This window comes from Moschus berezovskii, chromosome 4 (genome assembly GCF_049115385.1).
Source record: "Moschus berezovskii isolate FMDL1 chromosome 4, NW_MosBer_1.0, whole genome shotgun sequence".
Taxonomy (NCBI): Eukaryota; Metazoa; Chordata; class Mammalia; order Artiodactyla; family Moschidae; genus Moschus; species Moschus berezovskii.
In genome coordinates, this window is record NC_142463.1 from 7,029,043 (window position 1) to 7,048,393 (window position 19,351).

A 19,351-nucleotide genomic window follows, 5' to 3' on the forward strand; every position below is an offset into this window, starting at 1 on the left:
AGGCTGGGAAGGTCCCCGGAGAAGAGAGTGGCGACCCACGCCAGTATTCTTGCCTGGGGAGTCCCGTGGACAGAGGGGCCTGGCGGGTGACTGTCACGGGGTCGCAAAGAGCCGGACCCGACGGAGCGACAGCCACCCGTCTCTGGATCCACCACGTGGAGAACCAGAGCTGCACACTGCCGGCGCACAGTCAGGGTCTTTGGGATGGAATTGCAATCATGTCACTTGAATAGTCTTTGACAGAAAAAGACGGGGGAGAGTGGAAGGTAGAGCAAACGCGGGCTGTGAAAGAAGGGGTGTGTGATAGGTGCCTTCTGGGCTCTGCTCTGGTTAACAGGTCCGCAGAAGGCGGACTGAGGGACCATGAGTGAGTGTGTGGGCATGAGTGTTGGGCGCTGTGTGGAGGATGCTTGTTTCCTGACCACCCGGATTCAGTGGAGGAGAAATGGACTGCGGAGGGGCACGGGCTCCCTGGCGTGAGCGGCAGCACGCAGAGGCTGACGCAGTGTGGACGGACATTGAGTGGGAATTTTAATTAAAAAGGCTTGCACCTAGGTGGCATTGGGTCTTGTTCTGTTGACCTGTAATTCATTTGTTATTGTTTCAGTAGCTAAGTTGTGTCCAAATCTTTGAGACTTCATGGACTGCCGCCTGTCAGGCTCCTCGGTCCATGGGATTCTTCAAGCAAGAATGCTGGAGTGGGTTGCCATTCGAGGGAGGGCTGGTCAAAGAGGATGTGCTGGATGTGGAGTTGGATTGAGGCCAGTGGGCACAGCGGTCAAGGGCCCAGGACTAGCTGACCCCCTCGGCCGTGTCAGGTGGGTGCAGCTTAGATGGCCTTGGCAGAGACCCAGGCTGGGCAGCGAAGCGGGGCAGGGCTGAGGTGGTCAGTCAGTGGGTTGGAGTGTGGTTCTGGAGTAGCGAGGCTGAGGCAGTGCTGTTGCAGGGGGTGGGGGAGAGGCGACCATCTCATCGCATGGCTGTGCAATGCCCAGGCTGATTGATCCCAGCTCCCCATTACCCACATCTCCCCCAGGAATTTTGGGTGAGATTCCTCACATCAACCTTCTGAAGACCCTGAGCCAGAGCATCGCCCCCTCCATGGCCAACGTATGGGAGCTGGAGATCCCGCTGCTGGTCAAGTACCTGGAAGGGGAGATGTCCCGGGTGCATGTGCAAGCTATCCGCTAAGTGTACCCACCGGTTACTAGACGTGCGGCCTGAGCCAAGGAGCCCAGAGTGTGTCCGTGGGCCAGCACCGCCATCGGTGCGCATGCCCAGTAGCAATCACAGGCCTGAGTAAGGAGCCTGAGTTGCCTGTGTGAGTCCCCACCCCTGCCCCGCAGTGTACCTGCTAGCAAGGGAGTCCAGAGGGTGTGTGTGACTCCCCCCACACACTGCTTGTGTACATGCCATGTGCTAATCACTTGGCTCTGAGCAAAAGAGCCCAAGGTGTGTCCGTGAGCCAGCACCCCCACCCCATCAGTGTACACGCCAGCTAATAAACACGTGGCCTGAGCAAAGGAGCCTGCGGTGCTTGTGTGAGTCATCGCCCCCCCGCAGTGTACCCCTGGGTGCTAGTCATGTGCCTGAGCAAAGGAGCCCAGAGTGCGGCTGTGATGCCCTCACACACACCCCTAGTGTACATGCCGGGTACGAACCACCTGTTCTGAGCAAAGGAGCCCGGGGCGTGTGAGCCACGCCCCGTCAGTGAACATGCTGAGTACTAGTCACGTGGCCTGAGCCAAGGCGCCCAGGCTCCAGGTGGCTGGCACAGCCTACTCTGGTCCTCAGGCGGGTGGGGAGGGAAGTGCGGGTGTGGGGAGCCCGTCCACGGAGGACCCCAGCTGCCACATTTAGGAGGCGGCAGGGAGGAGCGGCAGGAGAGAGGAGCACGTGTGGCCCTTCTCTCTGCAGAGCACACCGAGTTTACGTGGAACCAGAAGACGTGGGAGGACAAGCTGATTCAGGTAGAGGTGATCCCACCGCCTGAGGCCGGGGTGGGGGCGGTGGGGCAGCCCTCCGTGGGTTTGGCGTGTGGGGAGTTTAGGAGCCCCTTGGGAACATGTTCCCCTCCTGTCAGAAGACTTGGGGCACACAAGCAGCTACAGCAGGAGACCCACCCTGGAAACCAAGAGCCCCAGAGGAGGCCCAAGGGATCCTTCCCGGCAGCGCCGAAGCCCACACTAGCGCTGGGCCAGGACTGAAGGGGCAAAGCCATCTAGAGCCCGGGGAAGGCCCTGGAGAGGGAAGGTCACTGCTCAGGGTACATAGCCCTCTGGAGCACTGCGCACCTGTGCCTTCTTCCCCTAACCCCAGTTTCTAAGAAACTCCTCAAGAAGACTCGGGGCTCCAGCTGGAGCCTGCGTCTGAGCAAAGAGCTGAACAACCAGATCGAAAGCTTTGACAGCCCCTCCCTGGAGAAGGTTGGTTCCCAGAGGGAGGGCCGTTCAGACAGGGAGGGGACTCCAAGGACAGCTCATGTGAGGCCAGGTACACCTGAGGCTGTCCACCGCGCCCTGGGAGGGGAGACAGCTGGCTGGTCTAGGCCCCAGGACTGTAGTGTTTTGTTCTGTCTTGTTTTTCCCTTGGGGCATTTCCCCCCCAGCCACCAGCTTCCCCATTCCTCACACCTCACCCCCCACCTGCAGTGTCGTCCCTAGCAGAGTCCATGGCAAGGAATGAGATGTCTGGCCGTGTTTTGGTAAATAGTGCAAAGGGTGAAGGTGACACCGAACGACAGGATGCCAAAGGGGGAAGATAAGGCCTGGAGGGGGAAACAGAGCTGGGGCTTGGTGGTGGACCTCCACTGTGGTGGACGGGCGTAGAAGAACAAAACACCTCTCTAACCTTGCTGCACACCCACCCCCATCCCTCCCCCAACACAAGTTTCTCCTCCCTGTCTCATCCAGCTGTTGGCTCATGACCACCGCATGTGTATATTTCATCTTAAGGCATCTTTACAAACTATAAACTTTGTTGAAAATCAGAGAAGGTTTCAACCAATGGAAAGCATTTCATGTTCACAGATTCAGTTCAGTTCAGTTGCTCAGTCATGTCCGACTCTTTGCGACCCCATGAACTGCAGCTCGCCAGGCCTCCTTGTCCATCACCAACTCCCGGAGTCCACCCAAACCCATGTCCATCTAGTCGGTGATGCCATCCAACCATCTCATCCTCTGTCATCCCCTTCTCCTCCTGTCTTTAATCTTTCCCAGTATCAGGGTCTTTTCAAATGAGTCAGCTCTTTGCATCAGGTGGCAAAAGTATTGGAGGACAATATATTAAGATGGTGACACTTGCCAATTTATCTATAGATTCAACACGACCCCCACTATAATCCCAGATGGCTCCCCACCCCCACCCCCAGAGACTGACAACGTGATCCTAAAATTCCTGTGGAAATATAAGGGGTCCGGAACAGCCAACAGAGTTATGATTTAAAAACGAACAAAGTTGGAAGACTCAGATTTTGCAATTTCAAGACTTCTTGCATAATTACAGTAAACAAGACAGGGTGACACTGGCATCAGGATAGGAAATAGATTGATGGAATAGAATTGAGGGTCTGGAAATAGACCTCACATTTACTGTCAATTGATTTTCAAAAGAGTGCCAAGACAATTCAGTGGGGAAGGAGTAGCCTTTTCAACAAATGATGCTGGGAAGCTGGCATAGCCACTTAAAGAAAGATGAAGTTGGCCCCCTTCTTCATACCATACACAAAAATTAACTCAAAATGGACCATATGTGTAAATATAAAAGGTAAAATATAAAATTCTTAGAGTGAAACATAAATATAAATCTTCATGATCTTGGCTGGAGCGAAGCCTTCTGAGAAATAACACCCAAAAGCACAAGTGATGAAAGAAAAAATAGATAAATTGGACATCATCAAAACTAAAAAGCTTTGTGCTGAAAATGGTACCATCAAGAAAGTGAAAAAACAACCCAGAGAATGAGAGAAAATATTTGCAAATGTAGTCCCTGAGAAGGGACTTGTCTCTAGAATATATAAAGAACTCTTATAACTCAATAATACAATGACAAATAAGCCAATTTAATAATGGGTGAAGGAAAGATATACAAATGGCAAGAAATCAGATGAAAAAAATTTCAAGATCATTGTCATTAAGGAAATGCAAATCAAACCGCAAGATATTACTCCACACTCACAAGGATGGCTATAATCAAAAACAGATAACAAATATTGACAAGAATATGGAGAAATTGGGACTCTGATATATTGCTGGTGTAAACACAAAATGGTACAGTGTTTTTGAAAAACAGTTTGGCATTTCCTTGAAATGTTAAATATGGAGCTACCTATGACCTAGCAATTATGCTCTTAATTAAATATGCCGAGAATAAGTGAAACCATATGTCCACACAAGAGCTTGTATGTAAGTATTCAGAGCAACATCACTCAGATAGCCAAAAAGTGGAAAAAGCTCACGTGTTCATCAGTGGACGCAGAGTAAATGAAACGTGCTATCTCCACACAACAGAGTGTCATTCAGCCTCAAAAGGGAATGAAGCCCTGACATCTGCACGGAAAGGGTGACCCCTGAACACGCTCCACCGAGTGCGGGAAGCCAGACGCGAAGGCCGCGGACTATGCGCTCAACCTGTGCAAAATGTCAGAACGGCGACTCCAGTGAGACAGAATTAGACGGGCACAATGATGGTGATAGATGAGAATTAAACACTCTAAAGAATTAATTTCTAATTGAAAGTATAATTTTAAAGACTGCTTGTCCTTGTTAATTTCACATTTTATCTTATAACTCCTGCTGCTGCTGCTGCTAAGTCACTTCAGTCGTGTCCGACTCTGTGTGACCCCATAGACGGAAGCCCACCAGGCTCCCCCGTCCCTGGGATTCTCCAGGCAAGAACACTGGAGTGGGTTGCCATTTCCTTCTCCAATGTGTGAAAGGGAAAAGTGAAAGTAAAGTCGCTCAGTCGTGTCCGACCCCTAGCGACCCTACGGACTGCAGCCTACCAGGCTCCTCCATCCATGGGATTTTCTAGGCAAGAGTACTGGAGTGGCTTGCCATTGCCTTCTCCGCTTGTAACTCCTACATATTGCTAATTAATGCCTTGTGACAACTATTTCAAGATATTTTGTTCTTTAAAAGTGATCATACAGTTTAAAATACAAATCTATTTAGCATGTCTAGCCAAATGGAATGACACATTACATTACTAATTAAACACATTGCTTTTAAGCTATTCATAAAATATTTAACATTACTCATGGATTATTGTTAATGTTATACAATAAAAACCAGGTTGCTTTCAAATTAATTAAGCTGACAGAAATGAAGACTGATTAGAAAGACCTAAAGTTTAGCATATGAAGATCTCGGGATAGGGCAGGATGACCACAAATTGAAAATGAGTAGTATTGTAATGACAGCTTCTTTTTAAAGCAACAAACCCTTCGTCAATCAGAGTGGGGAAGGAGAGTCATTGAAATGGATGTTAATAATTAATTTCTTGTAGGTGCCAATTTCAAATCTCATTTGAGATGATAGTCACTTAGTGCATGTAAAAATTTAAATGGGCTGATCTAGCATGTTACCTGGAGAAGGCAATGGCAAGCCACTCCAGTACTCTTGCCTGGAAAATCCCATGGACAGAGGAGCCTGGTAGGCTGCAGTCCATGGGGTCGCTACGAGTCAGACATGACTGAGCGACTTCACTATGCAAAACGTCAGTACGGCAACTCCAGTGAGACAGAATTAGACGGGCCTGTGCAAAATGTCAGAAAGGTGACTCCAGTGAGACAGAATTAGACGGGTGCTTGTCACAGACAAGGGGAATGTGGGGTGATGCTGGGGGTACAGGATTTTTTTTTAGGGTGATGAAAATGTCCTAACCTTGGCCATGATGGCTATCGCCCAACTTGGTGAATGTGTGAACCTAAAATTTTTAAAGCTTAAATGGGCTCATTTAACGGTATGTCAATTATACCTCAGTAAAGACGTTTAAAAAGAAGTTTTAGAGAAGTCAACTAAAGTTTTCATTTGTTCAAATATGCACCCTTCATAATAGCATATGTAAAATATAACCAGCAATGTATATCTTCTGTAGCTGAGTGCTATAGATTTGTGGGTATAAGATCTCATCAGCTGTCAGTTCAGGGCCAGATGCCCATTTGAAAGAAACTTGCATGTAGTATTTGATAAGCCAATGCATATAATTCAACCTTATTACAATAACTCACCTAGCTTAAAGGAAAGTAAACAAATAAATAGGGTTTTGTTGGCTCAGATAGCTTTAAAAGCCATGACTGGATACAGTGGCTTCAGGAATTTCATCAGGTCTCTCCCAGACTCTTCATCACTCAGACAGGCATCCTCTGGGGGTAGGGGAGAGCAAGGCTGCTGAAGCCTCCAGATTTGTAATTCCGGTAGATAGAGTCATTCTTTCCACAAAAGTAACAGGCAAAACCATCATCTCTCTTATAAACAAAGAAAACAAAAATACGACATAATGAAAAGAGACCCTATTCAAAGCAGCAACACAACGTAAAATATGTAACCAAATAAAAATACTGAATATATGAAATATGTGGAACCAAGGTGAAGGACCCCAAGTTACAAGAAGGGGCAGAAAGGCTGAAAGAAAGCCTGACCAAACATACACACTCTCTGCTTCTTAGCTAGGAAGGCTCAGTGTTGCTCAGGTGTCATTCTTTGCTCAAGGTAATCTGCAACCTTATAAGGTAATCTACAGGGACCTCCCTGGTGGTCCACTGGTTAGGACTCCGTGCTCCCACTGCAGTGGGGAAGGGTTTGATCCCTCGTCAGGGAACTAAGACCTGCACAGCAAGTGATGCGGCCAAAAAAAAAAAAAAAAGATCTGCAATGCACTTTACTTCTAATTTCTCAAAAGGGAAATGTGTGGAAATCTGACAGTTTTATTTGACAAGATTATTTCCACGTTTGCCCTAATGAAAAAAATGTAAGAGAATAATAGCTAAGAGCATATTTTTTAAAAAGCCCATTAGAGAAGGATTTGTTCTCCCAGAACAAAGATGTAAGTGTATGAAATGAAATTCAACCTTGGAATGACAGGAAGAATATACTGATGAATATTTTTATAGTCTTTACATGGATAGAATAGACCTTCATATGCATAAAAAAAATCCTTTAGAAAGACAAAGGAAAAGAAAGAGACTGTACTGTGTGAAAATGAAAATTGTCTGCATGACCTAATGAAATCACTATGCTGCTGCTGCTGCTAAGTCGCTTCAGTCGTGTCAGACTCTGTGCGACCCCATAGACAGCAGCCCACCAGGCTCCCCCGTCCCTGGGATTCTCCAGGCAACAACAATGGAGTGGGTTGCTATTTCCTTCTCCAATGCATGAAAGTGAAAAGTGAAAGTGAAGTCACTCAGTCGTATCCGACTCTTAGCGACCCATGGACTGCAGGCTACCAGGCTCCTCCGTCCACGGGATTTTCCGGGCAAGAGTACTGGAGTGGGCTGCCAGGGCCTTCTCTGGAAATCACTGTGAATAAAATCAACAGAGAAATGAGACACTGGGGACGTGGACCACAAGAGTGATCACAAACTGATAAAGGATTGTGAAGAAGTGAGCCTCAGGTTATGCTTGGTTTCATTCTTTCTTTAAGATGTTTATTGACGTGGGCCATTTTTAGGAAGTCTTTTTTGAATTTGTGGTGGTATTGTTTCTGTATTATTTTGGCTTTTTGACTGCTTGATTTTAAACCTCAGGTCTACTACTACTTGCTGATTTTCTCGTCTCAAAATACCTATTTGCCTTTCAGAGTTCTTGTGCAGATTAAGTGAGATAATATATGTCTGTTCTTGTTATTTTTTCCCAAATGTACACACAGCGTTCTTGTAAAGAAAAAATAAGAGAAATAATCCAACAATGGGGAAATAATAGAGGCAGAAATTCCAAGATTGAACCATGAGAAGATGCAAAGATGACTAACCAAGATGCAAACATTCTACCTCTCGTGGATAATATCCTAAGTCAGAGAGAAGGCAGTGCTCCTAGGTTTGCTGGTGGGAGTGTAGATGATTCAGTTTATATAGGAGAGAAACTTGGCCCCCACTCTTGGTAACATGCCTGCCCTGCAGCAACCTAACCTCTCAGATTAGCCTGGATACTTGTTTTTAAAAATATACAAAAGGCACATTTTTAAATCTGGAGGGACGAGTAGGGACCTCCCCTTGGCAGTGACCCCAGAGGGCCGGGTTGGAGGCTCGAAGCTCACTCTGTCCCTTCTACCTCTCCAGGGCTTTCTGTACCGGGCCTTGGGCTTCACCCTGGCCACGGGCCTGGAGGCCGACAAGGTGGAGGTGCTGCTGCTGGAGCTGCTGTACAAGACGGACCACAGCAATGGCTTTGACCGGGAGGTGAGGGTGCCCCGTGGTCCCCTCTGGGCCTTGGGAGGACATGGTGTGTGCACGCCTGTGCATGTGTGCATGCGTTGCGTTTATCTGAGTGTGCGTGCATGTCTGTTTATCCGCATGTGTGTGTCTGGGCAGCAGATGGGGTGTCCCCTCAGCCTGCCTGCTGGGTCTCCCCACAGGGTGTGATCCTGTGCTTTGGCCTGTGTGCCCGGGGCCAGGTGAAGACAGTGCTGGGCGCGCTCCATGACTTTGAAGAGAGGATCCAGAAGTCGGAGCAGTCCTGGCAGATCGGCGCCTGGCTGGTGAGGCACCCTTGCTCCATCATCAGCTCTCCGGGGTGCTCTTAGAATGATGCTCTCAGCCCCCAACCAAGGCTCTTCAGTTCAGTTCAGTTCAGATCAGTTCTGTCGCTCAGTCATGTCCAACTCTGCCACCCCACGGACTGCATCATGCCAGGCCTCCCTGTCCATCACCAACTCCCGGAGGTTATTCAAACTCATGTCTATTGAGTCGGTGATGCCATCCAACTATCTCATCCTCTGTCCCCTTCTCCTCCCACCTTCAATCTTTCCCAGCATCAGGGTCTTTTCAGATGAGTCAGCTCTTCGTGTCAGGTGAGAAGTATTGGAGTTTCAGCTTCAGCATCAGTCCTTCCGATGAATATTCAGGACTGATCTCTTTAGGATGCACTGGTTGGCTTTCCTTGCAGTCTTACTGGATCTCGATAAGAAACTCCCCCCTGTGTCTCCTTCCCAATTGGATCTAGGCGGTCAAGAGCCGGTCCCTGGAGGCTGTCTGTTCCATTTGCAGTGCACACTGCCCGGGGCTGCCTGAGCCCCCAGGGGGCCTCCAGTTGAGTCAGCACCGAGCTTCACGTTTTGGCCTTGACCTTGGACCCTTGCCCTGGGGATCTGGGAGTTTGGAGAGAGAGAATTGGGAACATCCTGGCTTCTCCACAAAGTGGAGCCTGAGACCTGGTTTTCTACTCAAAGCCTGGAGACAGCGGGCTCCCCTGCCCCTCCTTCCACGGTGGGTTGGGTGGCCTCCAATACCTCCTCCCAGAAGAGCTATGCTGAATCTCTCTTTTCCCAGTGAATCACCAGCATCTCGGGAGCCCCTGGCCCAGAGCAAGTGCCCAGTAGGTGAAGGCATGAAGGCACGCACAGCTGCCTCTGGTTGGGGTGTCCACACAGAACCCCTGCGACTGGGCAGTCATGGCCATGGACTGACTTGCTCACCATGCTACAGCCAGGACATAGCATATGGCAGGTGCTCAATAAAATGTGTTCAATGAAAGAATACACGATTGAGCACTTCAGGTGCCCAGGAAACAGCTGAAGGAATAGATCCTCTCCCTGATGGCCACAGTGGTTTCTTCCCCTTCTTGTTGACCTCACAGAAGGACCATCCCTGGAGGCGGGAGACGGTGAAGGGCGCGCTCATGGTGATGTGCAGCTGTGTGGCCTGGTACTGCCACCCACAGATGCTTCTCATCCACGTGGACAACCCCATCACCGCCAAGATCATCCACCACTACTCCAGCAGCTGCCAGGTAAGCCCAGAATCCCACAGACACTCCGTGCCCTGGCGATGACCCCCTTGAGCCCCAGGCTAGGCAGGGGGCACTGCCAGCCCCACCCAGGAGATTCGAGTCCTGGAGTCCTGTCTGTCACTCAGCATTTGGGAAGACCATTGCCCCAATCTCTGCTGTTCTCTGCTGCAGGGGGGGTCGGCGGTGGGGAGCAGCCCTTCCCCCACTTACCAAGTAAGGTGACTGTGGGTTGCTGAAGTCACAGGACAAGCCCTCGCCCAGCTCCTGGCACATGCCTTCTCTCACCTCTGCCCTGATACCGACACCTGACCCCAAGCCCTTTCATAAGGGTCAAGAAAGGGGCTGTCTTCAGAGAGGCAAAGGGACTGCCTGCTTTCTTGGAAAGGCCAGGAGGAGAAAACTCAGGGAATAAAGGAGAAATGACTTTATTATTACTGTTTTGAAAACTGTGGTGAAGTACACATGGCGTGAAATTTGTCATCATAACCACTTTTAAACATGCAGTTCATTGGCATTCAGTTCAGTTCAGTCGCTCAGTCACGTCCAACTCTTTGCAACCCCATGCACCGGAGCACGCCCGGCCTCCCTATCCATCAGCCACTCCCAGAGTTTGCTCAAACTCATGTCCATTGAGTTGGTGATGCCATCCAACAGTCTCATCCTCTGTCGTCCCCTTTCCTCCCACCTTCAATCTTTCATAGCATCAGAGTTTTTCCCAATGAGTCAGTTCTTTGCTTCAGGTGGCCAGAATATTGGAGTTTCAGCTTCAGCATCAGTCCTCCCAGTGAATATTCAGGATTGATTTCCTTTAGGATGGACTGATTGGATGTCCTTGAAGTCCAAGGGACTCTCAAGAGTCTTCTCCAACAGCACATGTCAAAAGCATCAGTTCTTTGACGCTCAGCTTTCTTTAGAGTCCAACTCTCACATCCATTCATGGCTACTGGAAAAACCATAGCTTTGACTGGATGGACCTTTGTTGGCAAAGTATTGTCTCTGATTTTTAATATGCTGTCTAGGTTGGTCATAACTTTTCCAAGGAACAAGTGTCTTTTAATTTCATGGCTGCAGTCACCATCTGCAGTGATTTTGGAGCCCCCAAAATAAAGTCTGTCACTGTTTCCACCGTTTCCACATCTATTTGCCATAAAGTGATGGGACCAGATGCCGTGATCTTAGTTTTCTGAATGTTGAACTTTAACCAACTTTTTCACTCTCCTCTTTCATTTTCATCAAGAGGCTTTTTAGTTCCTCTTCACTTACTGCCATAAAGGTGGTGTCATCTGCTTTTCTGAGGTTATTGATACTTCTCCTGAAAATCTTGATTCCAGCTTTTGCTTCATCCAGCCCTGCATTTCTCATGATGTACTCTGCATAGAAGTTAAATAAGCAGGGTGACAATATACAGCCTTGATGCACTCCTTTTCCTGTTTGGAACCAGTCTGTTGTTCCATGTCCAGTTCTAACTCTTGCTTCCTGACCTGCATACAGATTTCTCAGGAGGCAGGTCAGGTGGTCTGGTATTCCCATCTCTTGAAGGATTTTCCACAGTTTGTTGTGATCTACATATTCAAAGGCTTTGGCATAGTCAATAAAGCAGATGTTTTTCTGGAACTCTCTTGCTTTTTTGATGATCCAGTGGATGTTGGCAATTTGATCTCTGGTTCCTCTGCCTTTTCTAAGTCCAGCTTGAACGTCTGGAAGTTCACGGCTCACATGCTGTTGAAGCCTGGCTTGGAGGATTTTGAGCACGACTTTAGCAGCGTAGCGTTAAGTGCATTCACACTGTTGGGCATCCGTCACCGTCATTCCAGTACTTCATCTTCTTAAACTGAAACTCTCTCCCCACTATCATCAGTTTCCTACTCGCCCCCACCCCAGCCCCTGGCACCCACCTATGCATCCTGTCTCTTTGAGGGTGACACTCCAGGCATCTCATACAAATTGGAATCACACCATGTTTCTCCTTTTGAGACTGGCTGATCTCATTTCACATAATGTCCTGAACGTACGGTCATGCCTTAAAAGCAAAACTGATTTGACCTCCATAACTTACTCTGCCCCTGCGGTGACACACAGGGCTCAGATCCTCTGGTCAGTGAAGGTGCCCCCTGACTGGCATTGCTGTACTCGGGCCCAGGATGGAGGTGTTTGGGGATGCAGCACCTTCTGGAGGGACACTGGGGGGCTGTGCCCTGTCCAGCGCCTGGCCCACGTCCCCGCCAGGTTGCTGAAGGGCACAATGGGGCGGCCGTCTCTCAGAGTGCCCTGACACTGTTACTTCCTCAGCAGGGGAGAGGGTGCTCTATGTGGCCCCCGGGTCGGGGAGCAGGGGCTCGGTCTTGGGGTCCTTGCGGCTCACTGACAACAAGGTCCTCACTGCCCCTCGTCATGGTCACGGGACATCTGCCTCAAACTGGCCTTCATGAAGAGCGTGGCGCAGGTCACCAATGCTATCAAGAACATCAAGGACCTGGAAGACTTCCAATTTCCCCAAAAGGCAACCCTGACTGGCATTATCACGGTGAGCCATCTGGGGGGCTTCCGCCACCCTGGGCAGTTTGGGGGCCTCACTCTGCTGACCTGAGGCCATCTGAGGCCCAAGGGGTAGCAGGGGTCTCCGAGGCACTGCATGTCTCAGTTTGGCTTTGACCCGACTGTAGGCGTTCTGCGTGTGACATTCTTATATCTGATAAAGGTTTTCATGGCCAGGAAACATTCTGGAAGCCAGGGCTGAAGACCCCTGCCCTTGAGCCCAGTGATGCCCCCGAGGTGTCTGTTTCAGGGCTGGGAGACAGAGCCCCATGGGTCAGCCCCTAGCAAGCCCCAGCGTTTCTCCATAGTCAGGACCAGGAGGTTGGGCTCTGCTGTGGGCAGGACTTACAGCTACTTTTGCCCAGAACTTTGTCAAGATCTAGAAAGTACCAGCTGTCCAAAGGCAAGAGGCAGCGACAGGGCCTGCTGAGGCTGTGGGTCAGCCCCTGTCCCTCGTTCCCAGACCTCTCCACTCCCCGCAATGGAAACCCTGGCCCTGGACACCCTCTGGCTGCATTGGCAGCAGCCTGGAGGGAACGGAGATGCGGATGGAACAGGAGGCCCTGAGAAAGAATCAGACATTCATTACCCTCCCGCTCGGGGTCGAGAGCTACACGCATGTAATTTCACACCAGCCTGGCACAGCCCTGTGGACCAGGCCCCGAGTCCTCATGTCACACCTGAGCAAGGGCTCAGGCTGAGGAAGTGATTTGCCCAAGGACACACAGCCAGTAAGTGGCAGAAATGAGTGAGAAGCACTGGCCCATCTTAGCTCCACTCCTCCCATGAGATTTTGCTGCTTCCCCTGGGCTTCCCTCATAGCTCATCTGGTAAAGAATCTGCCTGCAATGCGGGAGACCTGAGTTCGATCCCTGGTTTGGGAAGATCCCCTGGTGAAGGGAAAGGCTATCCACTCCAGTATTCTGGCCTGGAGAATTCCAGGGACAGTATAGTCCTTGGGTCGCAAAGAGTTGGACACGACTGAACAACTTCACCTAAAACGTCAAAGGCCAACTGATCATGAAAAGAATGAAAGCACATGTGGTATTGGAGCCCGTCGTACAATGTCAGGTCCTGATTGTAACCCAGGGAGTGTCCCTGCCATCGTGGTCACTGTCCGCCCCAGCCCCTCCCTGGCCATCGCGGGACTCCCGGTGGCTTGGCGGCTCACTGCCCTGCTGTCCTGGCAGGCGATCATCAAGGCAGAGCTGACTGACAGCCTGGTTTCTCCCGTGCGGACCATAGCCATGGATGCCCTCTCATACTTGAGGTGAGCCGGGCCCCTGACCAGGCCCCAAGTGCCTCCCTGGGCTGGAGACAAAGTCTGAGAGCACCTCTCAGTGCCTTTGGGGGAAGGCCACACCTCCTTTGGGGCTTCCCTGGTGGCTTGGATGGTGAAGAATCTGCTTGCAATTAGAAGATGAGGGTTCTATCCCTTGGTCGGAAAACCCCCCTGGAGATGGGAATGGCAACCCACTCCAGATTCTTGCCTGCAGAACCACATGGAAAGAGTCGGATACGAACACTTTCACTTTAAAGAAACTTACTGGATTTGGGTAGGAGTGGGAAGCTCCTGGAAAGGTGAAATACAGGACCCCTTTGGAGGGTAGGAGTTTAAAGTTTAAGTGAAGGGTGGCTCTCCCTTCTGAAGGCAAAACAGAGCCAATGAGGAACTTGTAACAGTTCTGATACCCTGCCCCACCACAGACTTAAATAAGGATCCCTGGAGCTGGGCATGGCCCCTAGGGCCCTTAGAAAGCTCTCCTGTGATTCTAATATGCAGCTAGGCTTGAGATCCACCTATGAAGGGGACAGAATGAGAATCAGCTGGCGTGCATCACGCAGCTAGCTGCTACCACCAAAGGTTCATTAAAACACAGATGGCCTCCATTCCAGAAGTTTTTTGGTTTTTTTTTTTAAGTTTTTTATTTATGTGGACCATTTTTTTAAAAGTCTTTATTGAATTTATTACAGTTTCGCTTCTGTTTTATGTTTTGGCTTTTGGGCCACAGGACGTGTGGGATGGAACCTGCACCTCTGGCACTGTATGGCAAAGCCTTACCCGCTGCTCTGCCAGGGAAGTGCTCCACTCCAGAGTGTTTGATTCAGCAGCTCTGAGGTGGAGACGCAGAATGTGCATTTTCTAATACACCCCAAGGGGATGCTGCTGCTGCTCCTGGTCCAAGTGTTACAGTTGAAAACTCCTGGGCCAGGACCAACAAGAAGCAAAGTCTGTGCTTGCGGTCAGGGAGGACCAATGGCATGTTTCTGAACAGGAGACAGAGAGACTCAGAGCAGACGGCGATAGGAGGGGCGGCTATGGACGCCTGAGTCTCCCCTTCAGCCACAGACAGACAGTAGACACTGGTGGGTGGAGCCAGGGCCCTTGGTGGGGACAGACGCCTGAACCCCCAAACAGAGAAGCTGGCCCCTCCCTCATTCTGTGACATGGCTCCTCCCACCACCCCCTGACTGGGCAGAGCAGGGTCTCAACTCCCTACTGATCACTCCTCTCATCACTTCTTTCTCTAGCAAACCGAAGCCTTTCTACTCCACAGAGGAAAGCAGTGAGCTGATGGATATTAGTATACGCTCTGTAATTTCTCTTCAACCCCCAGGAGAGAGCAATGAGTCCATTAAGATAGATCCCTCTGGGCCACCTCATTTTCTGGGTCAGGACTTGGAAGTTGACGTTAACATGGGCAGTGCTGGGAGCCCAGCGTCCTGGACCACCTGGGAGTGGTCGGGGCAGCAAAGTACAGCAGCCATTGTCAGTAAGGGTAAGGTGATGCTAGCTGCTGGAACACATACACTCTGAAATCTTCATGGCTTAACAAGACGACTGTTTTTCTCACTCGAAGTCCAGTTGGCAGCAGAGGTGGAGAGGGGGCTGCTTCCTGCACTGACAGAGGCCCCATGGCTCCTCAGGTGGGCAGTGATACTCCAGAGAGAGTCTGGAGGACTTATGAGCCACTTGGCCCTTCTTATTGGCCAGAACTTGGTCACATGGCTCCACCTAGCTGCAAGGGATCCTGGGAAGTGTAGTCCCTGACTGGATGACTGTTTCCCAACAAGGCTGTGGAAGAGGAGGACAAATCTCTTGTGGACAGGGAGCCATCTGTGCCTCCAGGTCCTGGCCCTGGATGCAAGGGGTCAGGAGAGCTGGAGTCCAGCTCCCTCCTTTGCAAAATGGGTTCCTCTTGAGGTTGTCTTATACATCACCTAAGGAGTGTAAAGAACTCAGTCTGAGCAGAAGTCAAAGGGAAGTTATCAGACCATCTCACAATATTTGACTCTGGTGTGGGCCCACCCAGAGTCCTGGCAGGTGGCTGTTCCCCCACTGCTGCTGAGCTGTCCCCTCTCTTGGCCACAGACCCTGTATACGGACGCCCTGCGTGCCCTGGAGCAGCTGATGGAGGGCCTCACGCAGAGACACCTAGACCCAAGGGGCTGCAGGAGATGGTGCATGTGAGTTGCCTGGAGGAGGGCCAGGAGCCAGTGGTGGCCACTCCTCCCAGAATGCTGGTCCCAGGGCCAGACTCTCAGTGGGAAACAGGCGTGCATTAAGAATTGATTTGGTAATTTTCTTTAGACAAAGCTTTAAGCTGGCTGAAAAGTTGCAAGAAGACAGCAAAGAACTCCTGTATGCCTTTCACCCAATCCATGATTCTTAATATTTTGTGACATTTCAATATCACAAAATGTTCTTAAAAGTTGAAGTTAAATTCTTATAAGCTGAAAAGTTGCAAGACAGTACAAAGAACTCCTGCATGCCTTTCACCCAGATCCACAATTCTTAATATTTTGTGACACGTTCTTTTTCCCTTTCTTTTTTTTTCCTCTTTACATTACACACACACACCCACACACACATCCCGTTTGAATCATGGAGAGTTAGCTCTGGACATCAACAACAAGAATGTTCTCTTATATAACAATATATTGCTCAAAATCACGGAATTTAACATTGATACCAAGCTGTAGTCTAATAAACTTTCCATATTCATATTTCACAAATTGCCCAAGAATGTCCTTCATAGCAATTTCCTCCCAGAACCAGGATCTAATCTGGATTATGAATTGCATTTAATTGTCTTATCTCTGTTATCTCTCTCCTTCAATTTGGGACAATTTATCAGTCTTTGTCTTTCATAATCTTGGTATTTTTGAATATAGTATTGCTAGGGCTTTTTAAAAACTTGGATTGCTTGCTTTCTTATTATTGATTTTTCAGAGGTTGTATATATTCTAGAAGCAAATCCTTTATCAGATATGTGATTTGCAAATATTTTCTCCTGATCTGTGGCTTGCCTTTTCATTAATTTCACAGGTTCTTTTGAAGAGAAAAAGTTTTAAATCTTGATGAAGTCTAATTTATTATTTTTTCTTTTATGGATCATGCTTTTGGTATCATGTCTAAGAAATCTTTACTAACCAAGGTCACAAAAATTTTCTCCTAGATTTTCTTCTAGAACTTGACAGTTTCAGGTTTTACATTGAAGTCTATGACGTATTTTGAGCTCAGTTTTCAAATATGGATCAAAGGTTAATTTATTTTAATTTTTTTGCACATGAATAACCAATTGTTTCAGCACCATTTGATGGAAAGACTATCTTTTCTCCACTGAATCACCTTTGCATCTTTGTCAGAACTCAATTGACCGCATATGTGTGGGTCTACTTCTAAGTACCTCTTCTGCTCTACTGATGTTTTTGTCCATCTTGACACCAGTGTCATCCTGTCTTCACTATAATCCTGTCAACATTATAGTAAGTCTTGAAACCAGGAGCTGATAGTATAAGTCCACTGACTTTGTTCTTTGAGGCTATACCCCACAAATATCGATATGTTGTGTTCTAATTTTAGTTCCAAGATGCATTTCCATTTCTCTTTTGACTTCTTCTTTGACCCATGGGTCATCTAGAAATTTCCAAATATTTGAGAGTTTTCCAGAGACCGTTTTAGTTTTGATTCTAGTTTAACTCCATTGTAGTCTGAGGATATACTTTGTATAATTCAAAGCCTTTTAAATCCATCGAGACTTATTTTGTTGCCTACGTATGATCTATCTTGGTGAACATTCTGCGTGTGCTTGGAAAGTATTCTGCTGCACTGAACAATATGTTCCTACATATCCCTTAAGCCAGGTATTGTTGGAAGTGTTGTCCAAGTTTTCTACATCCTTCCTGATTTTGTCTTCTCTGTCACCAGTTGCTGAGAAAGAGGTACTGACATCTCTGTCCCTGGATCCGTTTGTTTCTCCTTTCAGTTCTGTCAGTTTCTGCCCCTGTTTTGCTGAGCTGTGATGTTAGGTGCAGGGGCACACAGGTGCTGGAGTGCAGGATGGACTGTGCTGGTGGCTTTTCACCTACAGGCAACACGTGGAACAAACCCAAACTCATCAGCCAAGCCCCAGCTTGATGAGGATGTTGGCATTGTTCTCTGTTTGCTCATGGCCTCATCTCCCTAGTGTCGGGGGGTGGAGGGGACCTGGGAGCCTCCCAGAGCTTGAAAATCAGGCTCTGAGTGGGAGAGAGGAGGAGAGCAGCAGCTGGCCAGGAAAGGCTGGCCTCAGGATTTTAAAGTCCCCTCTGTTTTCTGGGCTCTCCCCGTAGCTCCTGGAGAAATGGATCTTGTCGGAGAAAGAATGGGAGCGGGAGAAGGCAGTGAACCTCCATCTCCATCTCAAGGAGAGCTATGTCCAAAGCGTCGGCGTCTGCGTGAGTCCCGGAGGCCCACCCCCCACAGCCTGCCCCGCTGACACCCACAGGGAAATGCCAGTCTCTATCCCAGGAAAGGAAACGCCTCTGAAATCCAGTTCTACCCCTGGAGAGGCCTTTGGGAAGAGGCTGCCTCACTGGGGAATGTCGAAGGAGACCCAGGGGGAGCTGGCCCTGGGCCTCCGGGGTGGTGAGAGAGGATGGGCAGGGCGTGGTGTGGATCAGGGTTTTGAGGGGCCTGAGGTTCACACAGGGTGAGGGCCCTCTTTAAGAGAATGGGGCACACGATTATGAATACCACATTGATTAGGAAAGTATTTACTTAGAATGAGAAAATGAATCACCACAAAATGACGAATTTTAAAAAGCTTAACAAATACCATCGACATCGCAAAATCTAGAAAAGCAATGAGGTTTTTTGGTGATGGAGCCTCTGACACGGCTCCACAAGACCTCTCTTCCTTCCTTTGTTGGCCTCCTACTCCTCGACTGTCTGGTCTTCAGGGATGGCATTGGGAGGAGGACGATGGGGTCTTGGGGCCGGTGCACGGTGAGGACAGTGTGGGTCAGGACCCCAGTCCTGGAGCCCCGTCCAGGTGGGCCCCAGGCCCAGCAAAGCGAACCCATGGCCGAGACTAGCGCTGAGTAACTGGGTGCTGTGCAGAGTGCTTCCCCGGGACTCTGTCGCGAGTCTTGCAACACTCGCGGAAAGAAGGGGCACCATTATTGTTGAGGCAGTGCAAGTGTGGTTAGAAAAGACTTTCCAGACACACAGCATTTCAGAAGGGAGTGAGTTTATTGAGAACAGAAAGCAGAGATAATGTGGGCCCTGCAAGCGCAGTGGGCCGGCGTCCTGACAGGCCGGGGAGACTCAACAGTTTAGTAGTCAATTTTTATAGCCTCAAGACAAAATTCCTGAAGGAAGGTTGGCATTAGGGCGCATAGTGACTACCAGGGTGGGCATCTCTGCCTAATTTGGGGTCCGGAGGCCTGCTGGTGGTGACCGTGGGAACTTCGGCAATGATGACAAAGGGGCTCAGTCAGTTTCAGAGGTGACCTTGGTTCTGAGCTCTGCTTCTGTGGCCTTGGTACAAGCCTTGCACTTGTGGCTTTGGAGCAGGACTCAACAGTTATCATCTCTGAGTAGCAGA

General features: G+C 49.2%; 1 protein-coding gene across 1 annotated transcript in view; it reads left to right on the top strand.

Annotated features, from left to right (window-relative positions):
• Window positions 1-363: 363 nt before the first annotated feature.
• Window positions 364-19,351, top strand: part of LOC129540302 (maestro heat-like repeat-containing protein family member 2A) — a 31,914-nt gene continuing 12,926 nt past the window's right edge. The window contains 14 exon segments of the mRNA XM_088834976.1: window positions 364-367; window positions 1,037-1,167; window positions 1,920-1,970; window positions 2,320-2,329; window positions 2,332-2,426; window positions 8,276-8,395; window positions 8,572-8,694; window positions 9,792-9,943; window positions 12,345-12,468; window positions 13,670-13,749; window positions 15,012-15,118; window positions 15,851-15,922; window positions 15,925-15,947; window positions 18,096-18,200. Coding sequence (XP_088691102.1) covers window positions 364-367; window positions 1,037-1,167; window positions 1,920-1,970; window positions 2,320-2,329; window positions 2,332-2,426; window positions 8,276-8,395; window positions 8,572-8,694; window positions 9,792-9,943; window positions 12,345-12,468; window positions 13,670-13,749; window positions 15,012-15,118; window positions 15,851-15,922; window positions 15,925-15,947; window positions 18,096-18,200 — 1,197 coding nt within the window.